Source organism: Hylobates moloch, unplaced genomic scaffold (assembly GCF_009828535.3).
Source record: "Hylobates moloch isolate HMO894 unplaced genomic scaffold, HMol_V3 SCAFFOLD_4, whole genome shotgun sequence".
In the NCBI taxonomy this organism is placed as follows: domain Eukaryota; kingdom Metazoa; phylum Chordata; class Mammalia; order Primates; family Hylobatidae; genus Hylobates; species Hylobates moloch.
The window spans coordinates 173,919,081-173,930,739 of NW_026652279.1; the positions used below are offsets into that span (position 1 = coordinate 173,919,081).

General features: G+C 49.1%; 1 protein-coding gene across 9 annotated transcripts in view; it reads right to left on the reverse strand.

Annotated features, from left to right (window-relative positions):
• Positions 1-11,659, reverse strand: part of PCID2 (PCI domain containing 2) — a 58,708-nt gene that overhangs the window by 4,763 nt on the left and 42,286 nt on the right. For 2 of the 9 annotated variants that reach the window (XR_009213337.1, XM_058438118.1), the window contains one exon: positions 4,099-4,197. Coding sequence is in view for 1 of the 9 variants with exons in the window: in XM_058438114.1 (XP_058294097.1) it covers positions 3,087-3,373; positions 3,955-4,197 (530 nt within the window). In the remaining 8 variants the exon portion in view is untranslated. Of the gene's footprint in view, positions 1-6; positions 3,374-3,954; positions 4,198-11,659 lie in introns of those variants that run through there. The other 7 variants (XR_009213332.1, XR_009213335.1, XR_009213333.1 and 4 more) reach the window with 7 other exon arrangements.

Consider the following 11,659-nt stretch of genomic DNA (forward strand, 5'->3'; position numbering starts at 1 on the left):
CAGTCCACATACAACACGGTCAGTCCACATACAACACGGTCAGTCCACATACAACACGGTCAGTCCACATACAACACGGTCAGTCCACATACAACATGGTCAGTCACAGCTGTGGCCTCGATGTTGATGCCTTCCCGTATTAGTCTGCTCTCATGTCACTACGAAGAAATACTTGGGACTGGGTCATTTATAAAGAAAAGCGGTTTAATCAACTCACAGTTCCACATGGCTGGGGAGGCCTCAGGAAACACAATCATGGCGGAAGGCACCTCTTCACAGGGTGGTAGGAGACAGAATGAGTGTCAATCGCAGGAGGAGGCCCCTTATAAAACCATCAGCTCTTGTGAGATTGCACTCACTATCACGAGAACAGAATGGGGGAAACCACCGCCATGATTCAATCACCTCCACCCAGTCCTGCCCTTGACCTGTGGAGATTAGTACAATTCAAGGTGAGATTGGTTGGGGACACAGAGCCAAACAATATCATCCCCCAAAACTCACATTGATACCTAACCCCCTGTGCAATAAATAGTACTAGGAGGTGGGGCCTCTGGGAGGCAGTCTGCCTGCATGGATGGATGACTGCCCTCCCAAAAGAGGCTCCAGGGAGCACCCACATTCCTCCCTTCCACCATCCAAGGACACGTCTATGAATCATGGGCCGTCACCAGACACTGAGTCTACTGGCACCTTGATCTTGGACTTCCCATCCTCCAGAACTGTGAGCACTACGTTTCTGTTTATCATAAATTACCCACTCTAAGTGTTTTGTTACAGCAGCCCCAACAGACTAAAATGGTCCACGAGGGAAGAGCCTGTAGCTCAGATACCCATGCCAGGCATACAGGATGTGCTCAATTAACACTTATTGATCAAATGTGTACGTCCCTGTCTGCTTTTCCATTTTTAAGCAGCTATTGATGGTTTTTAAATTATCCAGCAGAAGTATTTTTAAAGTATGTAAGTTTCCATGTGGGAATATATTTTCACACAAAAAAAGGCACCTTTTCTTAAGAGAAGGCCACATAGATTGCCAGGCTGGTGCAATTCACCCAAGATCTATCCTATACAATCAACTTCTGGCTTTCAAATTATTTTAGCTCACTCACTAAAGATAAACTTTGTTTTCTTTTCCCAGCTTTTTAAAGCAAACTTCACAATTTCAGTGTATTCGTGGACATGCCCTTTTAATCAAAGGTGTCAGCTTCTTAGTTTTCTTCTGTTCCCACTTTAACAAAATTGTATTTAGAATCCTTTCATTGAGTTTTGCCACCTTTGAGTATCATTCAATCGAACAAAATCTATATGCCGACAATGCTGTCATTTCATCTGTTACCACCTGAATCTCCACTGTGAGTCCCAGCTTCTCCGATGCCCACTCCTGTCTCCACCTGGACTTCCCACAGACACCTGAAATTTGCCAAACCTCACTTCCCTCTGCCCTCCGGGAGCTTGGCCGTCTCAGCACACGCACTGCCATCCTCCCAATCGCTCAGCCCAAACCTTGAAGCCATGCTGCCCGACCCAATTCATCACGAATCCCATCAGCTTTCCCTTCATGAAGTATCCAGACTGCAAATGTGCTTCCTGCTGCATGGCTGCACCCTCGCCCCCTCGTGGACTAGCCAGCAGCCTCCCTTTTTGACTTCTCTGGAATGTTCTGTTCTCCACACAGCTGCCACAGTGATCCCTTCAGAGCACAAATCTTTCCATGTCAATTCCTGTTCCCTCCAATATCTTCCCAACACAGTGGAAATGAAACACCAGGTTCTTACCTCAGGCTTCAAGGGCTGATATGGTTTGGCTGTGTCCCCACCGAAATCTCACCTTGAATTGTAATTCCCATAATCCCCACGTGTCGTGGGAGGGACCCAGTGGGAGGTGATTGAATCATGGGGGTGGTTTCTGCCACGCTGTTCTTGGGATAGTGAGTGAGTCTCAAGAGATCTGATGGTTTTATAAGCATCTGGCATTTCCCCTGCTTGCACTCATTCTGCTGCCACCCTGTGAAGAGATGCCTTCTGCCATAATTGTAAGTTTCCTGAGGCCTCCCCAGCCATGTGGAACTGGGAGTCAACTAAACCTCTTTTCTTACATTACCCAGTGTTGGCTATTTCTTCATAACAGTGTGAGAAGGGACTAATACAAAGGGCCTACATCTGAAAGCAGCAAACTACAACCCTGGGGCCAAATCTGGCCCCTTAATAGCTCTTATAAATAAAGCTTTATTGGCACACAGCCAAGTGTTCATTCATGATTGTCTATGCTGCCTCTGCTACAATGGTGCTGTGTTGTAGTGACAGACACTATTTGGCCCTTCCCCCCTTTCTCCCTCCTCCCTCCCTTTTCTCCCCTTCCTTCCTTCCATCCTCCTGCCTTCCCTCCCTCACTCCCTCCTTTCTCTTTCCCTCATTCTTTTCTGTGAATTCCACACACACCTAGAACATAAGCTGCATGTGACTTTGTCTGTCTCACCCACTGCTATGTCCCCAGGGCCTGTCTCATCTCCATTGACCACACACGGGCATGGGTGCCACCTTCCACCTTGCACCTGCTGCCTTTACCTTCCATTCTCTGTCTCCCTAAATATCTCCCAGGGTCCTCTGAGCCTTCACCATTCATTTCTCTGCCTGGCCTCAAACAGAAAACGTTAGGAGGGAAGCACACAGCTGCGCAGGTCATGCCCCGGGGCTCCTGCTGCCAGCACCTCCCCCAGCCTGGACTTTGGCTGTGTTTGTGGCCCCGTCCCAGCGCTCGGGGTAGGAATGGCCGGCTGCTTCCTGCTGCTCCAGGGCCTGGTCCTGGTCCTCGCCCTCCATCGTGCGGAGCCCTCAGGTAGGCATCTGGCTTACCTGTCTGTTGTGCCTGCGCTGTGTCTTTCTTGACTCAGTCCACAGTGGATTTGTAGATGACGCTTTTTCCCGGAGCCGGAGGAGCCCTGAGTGCCCAGACTAGTCTTAATTCCCCTGAAAAAGCTGTTTGGATCTTTATCATTTGGTGACAAGTATTTGGGACCAATGATGGTGTCACTTGAGGTCCTCCCAAGTGATGCCCAAAGGGAAAGAAGCATGTGTGCAAGGGATTCAGTGGGGAAAGGCTGGGGAGAGGGGAGGGGGAGGGGGGAGGAGTGGGGGGAGGCCTGGGTTTGGGCATTGGATGGGGGGAGGGGGTGGGGCAGGCTGAGCCCAGACTGCAATGTGGGCAGAGAGAGCCTTGGCCAGGCTGGCCAGGAATGCCCAGTTTTGAGTCAGGAGACATAGCCAGGGAGCAGCCACCCTGCCTGCCTGCCACCCTTCTACCACCAGCCACTTCACTGAAGGAACAGACACGGACTCCATTCTGACTCTGCCTGCACAGGCGTCCAGGAAAGCTGCAAGTCAAAACACCCAGTGTCCCCGCTGGCCCCATGGTCTCCCACTGGCCCCATGGTCTCCCGCCCTGAGTGGGTGACTCCCTGCCCACCTGCCCAGCACTTACTGTAGCCGGACTTAACTGAGCCGCCTCTGCTGTAACCCTCAGCACCGAGAGAAAAGGAGGGAGGATGGGAAGGGCCTGGGCTTTGACCCTCCAGGAGAGGGACAGAACATGCTTTGGGACCCTCAGGTGGGAAGAGGCTCCAGAGACCACTGCCGCGGGCTGACTGGTTTGCCTTCTCCTCCTGGAAATCGCAGAGCCTGCTGCAACGTATTAAGTTTCTTCTTTTTGTGTTTTATCAAGATGTTAAATGCTGTGCACAGAGGCAGCATAGGAGCTGACGGCTCTTGGTCCCCAGTTCTCAGCACAGTGACCTTTGACCCCAGCTCGGCCTTCCTTCGCACTTGGACCCAAAACCCAGTTGGAGCCCTCCCTCCTCCACTTTCCTGAGGCCCGTGGCCTCTCTGCAGAACCTTAGTGTATCTGCACTGATCCCGGGGCTGGTCCATTCGCCCAGAGGATGAAGTGCTTGCCTACCTCGGGGGAGGGAGTAGCGGGGTGGCCCTGAGGCCCTCGCAGGCTGAGAGCCTGTGGAGACGGAGGGGGCTGGGGCTGGCGGCCGGCCAGGGCGGAAGCCAGGCAAGCAGGGCCCTCGGTGCTCCCAGTCATCTGCCTTCTTGTCTCGTCTGTAGTATTTCTCCCGGCCACCAAGGCAAACGACGTTCTGGTGAGGTGGAAGCGTGCGGGCTCCTATCTTCTGGAAGAACTCTTCGAGGGAAACTTGGAAAAAGAATGTTATGAAGAAATCTGTGTCTATGAAGAAGCAAGAGAAGTGTTTGAAAATGAAGTAGTCACTGTATGTACCCCCACCACAAACCACAGGCCGCCTCATTATTTAGACTTCTGCTGGCCCAGGGAGCATCATTTCTCAGAGATTAAGCTTAATTAATTAGCCTATTTACTTACCGATGAGGTTGACACAATCCCAGTTTTACAGATGAGGAAACAATTTAGAGAAGCGACTTAATCCACCCTTCCCTACAGCAGTGAGTGGGGCCGGAAGTCAGCTCAGAGCCCACTGGACTCTTTTCTTCAGGTCAGGCAAGGCCCACACACTGATCAGACACCCAACGCACACGCCGCCCAGCTTGTGGTGGCTTTCAGAGAATTTCATGCTTTTAATGGAGACTCAGTGGTTTCAATACCTTAAAGAAACTTGAAAACAGAAGCATCCTCTCTGGGATACCACACAGTAAGAAAATCATAACCCGCGCTTGGGATTACATAAACGGTTTTCCTCACATGTGACTACGTGTATGCTCTAAATAACACAAGTAAGAATTTGCTATTTTATTTATTTATTTTGTATTTTTTTGAAACAGAGTCTCACTCTGTTGCCCAGGCTGGAGTGCAGTGGTGTGATCTCAGCTCACTGCAAGCTCCGCCTCCCGGGTTCAAGTGATTCTCCTGCCTCAGCCTCCCAAGTAGCTGGGACTACAGGCGCCTGCCACCAAGCCCAGCTAATTTTTTTGTTTTTAGTAGAGACGGGGTTTCACCATGTTGGCCAGGATGGTCTCGATCTCTTGACCTTGTGATCCACCCACCTCGGCCTCCCAAAGTGCTGGGATTACAGGCGTGAGCCACTGTTCCCAGCCTAAAGCTGATTCTTAATTAAATGTTGACCTGTCTCTCTAGCATAATTAATGTTTTTAAAATTCTAGTTTCGTAAATACCTATCTATAAGAGAACTCTTACGAAATAGACCATTTTTAATACAACTCAGAGAAATCCTGAAGGCATGTGAAAAGTGTAAACATTTTTCAAAGTATTTTGCCCTAAATTTCATTTTTCAGACTTCCTGATAAATTGTTTTTCATTTACTACTTATGACATGATTCAAGTTGTTAGAAGTCCAAATATGATCTTGGGGGATACCATTTCTTATACATTTTCTTTCTAGGCTTCAAGTCTGAATAATTCTCCTAATTTTAGATACTCCTACCCCAAACTAAGCGTCCCCACTCCCTACACAGGTATATATCTTCAAAATTCAACTCGGTTTATAAAGTGAAAAGGTGATGTGACTTCTATATCATGTGCTTTTGTGAAGGGTGGCGTGGAGATTGGCCCTAGGAGGGAAGGGCCACGTTAGGGGCTGTGTGTGGTGGGTTTGTGCCACGTCATAGACTCTGGCCTTCCTCAAATAGGTGGTGGTAGGCACATGTTGAGTAAATATATCTTACAGATACACTTAGTTACTATACATTTAACATAAACAAACAGGCTGTAAAACAGGAAAATTGTGCATTGTTTCAACCACTATTGTCCTATTAGGTGAATAAAATCAACATTTTCTTACCTTCAAGTTCATCTACAGGAAAGAGTATAGAAAAACAAATATCCCATTTGTAACATTTTTTATGTTTTAACTCTAAAGGATGAATTCTGGAGACGATACAAGGGTAAGTGGTTTCCTTCATCTCCTCAGAAGTATTAACTCCTCGGGATGAGGTGAGGGGGTGGGCTTAGGACGCTTCATGACCCCAGGTCAGCGGATGCCAAGCCTTTGGCTCTGGGACCCACGATGTACTCTCCCCAAGGACCAGGTCAGGAAGCCCCTGGGCTCTGCCACCAGGGCCACGGGCAGCGCCTGGTTTGTCTTACCCAGCGTCTGGGTAGTTTTCTGGGCACTCTGGGACATGGGCCACAGGCCAGGAGGGCCCCCCCAGAGCAGCTCCTCCAGCTGCCTGGCTCCTGGGCTCCTGGGAAGCCTCATGCTGCAGCAGGATCAGAACTCGTCTCAAATTTTGGAAAGTCATGGCCCCGATGGAGACTTTGGTTAGGGGACTCCTCCCGAGGGAGGAGCTCCAGGTGAGCACCTGCAGAAGAGCATGGGACAGAAGTGACATAGATGGAGACCCACGGGGCTGGGGGAGGCCAGGGTAAGGACCCACCTGGGAATGAGTAAGCAAAGAGCTGCAGCCACCACCAGACAAGCACGGGGACAACTGGGCCCAGAAGGAAGCGGGAGAGGCCGGGGAGGCCAGAGAAGGGCTGACGGGGCAGGACAGAGGGGGCCGCATGCGGACGAAGAAAGAGCGCCCAGCAGAGCGGGAGGCACTGGCAGCCAGGCCCTATGTCCTGAGAGGGGAGCGTCCTGGGGGCCAGGCGACGGCATGGGGAGCAGCATGAGAGGGCTCAGTCCCCGTCCCTGCCACCCCGTCCCCCCGTCCTCCTCCTGCTCAGGTCCCCATCCCTGCTCCACTCCGTCCTCCTCCTGCTCAGGTCCCCGTTCCTGTCACCACCACGCCAACCCCCATCCTCCTCCTGCAGGCGGCTCCCCGTGCATCTCCCAGCCCTGCCTCCACAACGGATCTTGCCAGCACAGCACCTGGGGCTACACCTGCACCTGCTCCCCTGGCTATGAGGGCAGCAACTGCGAGCTGGGTGAGGCCCCGGCCGTCCCCTTCCCCCAAGGGCCTCCCTGGGCAGGTGGGCCTCACATCCTTGGCCAGGGTCCCAATGGGCCTCTCCTGAAGTGTAGACACGAAGGTGCCTGTGTGAACCGCGATTTGGCTCACCCCAGGGGATTCCTCTCATCCCAACCAGATTCTCCTCCAGAAACCACGCCCAGGGGGCTGGCTGCATTCTGAGCTGCCCCTTCCAGACAGGCCCCCATACTTTTCATGGCATGGGCCCCTCTCCTCCCCACCCCTGCCTCAACCATTCACAATCTGCTCACAGGCTGGGGGTCACACACAGGCATCCTCAGTGCCAGACCCCCAGTGGTAGACTGCAGACAGGGAAGACGCAAAGCATATAAACAAATATCCTTAAATACCCGCCAAATGTCAGTGTCCATCATCGCCAACTATAGCAACAAGCGTGCTCTGTTCTCAGCACCACTGGTCAACTCGGAGCCCGTTTCTCTGGGGAAAACCTTCCTTCCAGCCCAGCCCTCTCCTCCGAAGTCCAGATTTCTGCTCCATCTGCCTCCTTGATGCCCCAGCTAGTGCCTTCACAGACACCCCAAATTTACCACGACCAAAGGGGGCTTTGACCTTCACCCACCATGTGCTCCTTTCTTAATCTTCTCCCTCTTGGTGGAAAGCCCCCATTTCAGCTGCTCAAAGTCTCAAAGCCCCCCAAAGTGCTGGGATTACAGGTGTGAGCCACCGCGCCTGGCCTCACTCATGGAGTCTTTGTTCTACCTGCACATTCCTGAAATACGGACATGTGGGAAACACTGACACAAAGGACAACGATCTGAAGAGAATGAGAACACATGGACCAACACACCAGAACTCTGTGTGCAAGGCTGTGATAAAATGAACATGGACCAACACACCAGAACTCTGTGTGCAAGGCTGTGATAAAATGAACATGGACCAAAACACCAGAACTGCGTGCAAGGCTGTGGTAAAATGACTATTTCCAAGCTAGCATTTCTGGTTTTTTTCCTTTTCAGCTAAAAATGAATGTCACCCAGAGCGGATTGATGGGTGTCAACACTTCTGCCTCCCGGGACAGGAATCCTACACGTGCAGCTGTGCTCAGGGCTACAGGCTTGGTGAGGACCACAAACAGTGCGTTCCCCACGGTGAGTGCTCAGACCACAGCAGCCTCCGGCTTCCAATGCCAGCGACCCGGTCCACATCCTCCTTCCTTCTTCTGTAGTACTAGGTGAAGCCCGCGGATTTGTGATAAGGAGTTGCCATGACTCAGAAGGTGGTCCGCGTCTCCACGCTGGAGCAATGGCAATGCTAGAAAGTGCAATTTCTGTCACTAGTGCTTGCTCGGACCATTCTGAGCTAAACCATGAGTGCCGTGAGGGGGTGGTTTAACTCCAGTCTACGTGTCTGTGTGAATTATTGCGCATTCATCAGCATTAAGGATAAGATTATAATGGTTAGTACCACAGATGGAATTATGCAATGGTTAACACCCTAGACAGAGTCTGATATTCGCTGGGAAGGCGCTGATTCTTATTCTTATGTTGCTGCCACAAATGCAGACCAGTGTGCCTGCGGGGTGCTGACCTCCGAGAAGTGTGCACCAGGCCTACAGGACCTCCCGTGGCAGGTAACAGAGCGCTCTCCGCGTGCTTCAATTTATTGTTGCGACTTTCACCTTACTTGTCATTTCCTAAATAGAAATGTTAACAACTAAGTGAGTCAGGCATCCTGACTTTGATGGGCTATTGACTGCATTGGCTAACCTCTATTCACACTTCCAACCATGTTCTAATGCTGAGTTCATAACTAATACAAAAGGATAGCATTATTTACGGCCCCCAACACCTTTCCTCTGCAGTTCCAAACTGTTGCCAACGTCATTTTCTCAGAACGTAAGCATCTCGAAATCACAGCACGCCTGGGAAGCACTTCAGTGATGGGCTGCTCCAACCTGGGGACCTGGGTGTAGCCACAGAGTGGCTGAGCAACAGCTTGAGCACCAGCTCGGGCACTGGCTCTGCTCTCGGCTGCTGGCCTGGCATTCTAGCTTTGTTATTTTGTTCACGAAATTTCTCTAGTTTGGCATTCATTTTTGTTCTCCTTTTCCCCTCCTTGGCTGGTTTAGAAGTTAACCATTCATTTGTTTTTGGTTTTTCTTTTTAAGATGGAGTCTCACTCTGTCACCCAGCCTGAAGTGCAGTGGTCCAGTCCCGGCTCACTGCAACCTCCGCCTCCTGGGCACAAGCGCTTTTTCTGCCTCCGCCTCCTGAGTAGCTGGGATTACAGGAATGCGCCACCACGCCCAGCTGATTTTTATATTTTTAGTAGAGAAGGGGTTTTGCCATGTTGGACAGGATGGTCTCGAACACCTGACCTCAAGTGACCCACCCGCCTTGGCCTCCTAAAGTGCTAGGATTACAGGGGTGAGCCACCACGCCCGGCCTCATCATTCACTTTGTTTATTTAATAGTCACTCTTGACACATAAAACATCCATATTTAGCACATGTAAAGTCAGCTTTTTCTCCCTCCTCAGGCTGATTCCCAGCACCTCATTCTGGGTCCATTTGCTGTCTGGCCAGTATTTTATTCTTTTCTTGCTTTCTGTATAGCTGCACAAAATAGATATTACGATTTTTGTTATTATGGTTTTATACCACCAACACTGGCTCTGAATTACTTACTTCGTTTTCCACTTTCCTTGCCTTTCAGGGCTCTAACACAATTATCTCCTTCTGCCTGAGTATATCCTTCAGAATAGCCTTGGCCAATAGAAATGCAATGTAAACCACATAATTTAAAATTTTCTAGTAGCCACAATAATGTAAGTAAAAGCATGTGAAATTTTGATATTTAACCCAATATAAGTGTCATTATTTCCCCATGTAATGAATATAAACATTATTGAGGTTATTTGCCTTTTTCCTTTACACTGAATCTTTGGAATCTGGTGTGAATTTACACTGAGGTGCAGCCCTCGTGTCCACAATGCTCTGTACCCGAGTGTGGCTGCCGTGTGGATGGCACAGCCTCAGGGGCCCCCCTCGTGAGGGCCTGTGAGCAACAAGCCCCTGAGGTTTCTGTGTGTGACATCCTTCAGTTTCACCCGATTGTTACAAGACAGCTGTGCCCAGCCCACTCACTCTGGCAGTCATGTGGACTGGTAGAGAACAGGATGGAGCTCAAGGACTTGAAGCCACCCAGCTCCAGGGTGGAAAGGAAGAGACCAAAGGGAGGCAAAGCAGACAGTGATGGAAGGCAGGGATGGAAGCGGGAATGGTCTATTGCCAGCTTTGCAAACTTCCTCTCAATCTTTTATCACCTTTCCTGCCCAAGCTTTCTAAGACAGTTCTTGCTATCGCTGTCTGCCCCATGAGTGCGCTGAGCGTCGATATTTGGGAGGCCCGGAGTGCAGTGGTCCTCCATAGGTAGTGACAGGGTCTGCTCTACCACCTGCAGGCTGTCTTCAGCTTCCCAGCTTACCCGAGGGAAGACAGGGCGTAGTTCTAGTCTGAAACCGTAGCGCTCATACCAGCAAGGCTAAGAGCCATATAACCAGGGAGGTGGCATTCTCTAGACACAGGACACTGACTTAGGCAGGCTACATACTATTAGATTTTTACTTCAGTATTATAAGTTGTTCTGAAGTTATTTAACTGAATATATGGAATTTTCCTAAAACAAACTTTGAAAAGGAGAATAATTAAGTGACCTAGCAGGATATAGGGTTGAAGATTATCTTTAGAACTTCCTTGTTTCTTACCTCCTAGGGAAGAAATTTTACTAAAAGTCTGGCAGACTGATGGCGCAAGCGCCGTCTTCTCTAGAACTTGATTTTATCCCCTTTAAAGTGAGGATCTCACCCCTAGAGTTGCAGTGAGGATTACAGATAATGTTCTTGACTTATGGTAGGTATTCAACAAGTGGCAGCTATTATTCATAAACACATAGAGTTCCAGGAACGATGCCACGGTAAAGTTGAAAAAAACTTTTTCAGTTGGCTCAGCATTTTGCATTTTATTAGACCGTTGAAAATTGTAACACTTAACACTTCCAGAGCCAGTACCCGTACTATGTGGGTACATGCTTTATTTCATTTAATCCTTCAAACAACTTCTTGTTTTCTCCTTTTGTATCCCTGGTAATATTATTTGCTCTAAAATCCCCTTTGTCTGATACTGATATAGACACTTTAGCTTTCTAATTATTAGTGTTAGCATGACTTATCTTTTTCCAATCTTCTACTTTTAACTTATTTGTATTTTTATAAAGTACATGTTTAAAAAATAAATAAGGTACGTTTTATAGGTAGTATATAATTGGCTTTCATTTTTATCCAGTCTGAAAAATCTCTGCTTTTTAATTGGGGTATTTAGGACATTTTACATTTATTGTAATTGTTGATATGTTTAGGGTTAAAGCTATCATCTTGCTATCTTTTATTTTTCTCATCTGTTCTTTTCCCCTTTTTCTGCCTTCTGTTAGAATAACTATATATTGTTATGATTGTTTTCTCTCCTTTGTTGGTTTATCATCTCTGGTTCTTTGTTGGCGGTTGCTTCACAGTTTGGAGAATACATCTTTACCCTATCACAGTCCACTCCACCTTCGACGACGCCACATCCGCTCACTGTAGCATGAGTCCTTATAGCAATCATGCCCCATTCCTCCCCTCCTGACCTGGGTGCTGGTTTTGGCATAGATCTTACATCTACAGATGTTATAAATGCCACTCTATACTTCCATTATTTTTGTTTAAAGAATAAGAGGCCGGGCGCGGTGGCTCAC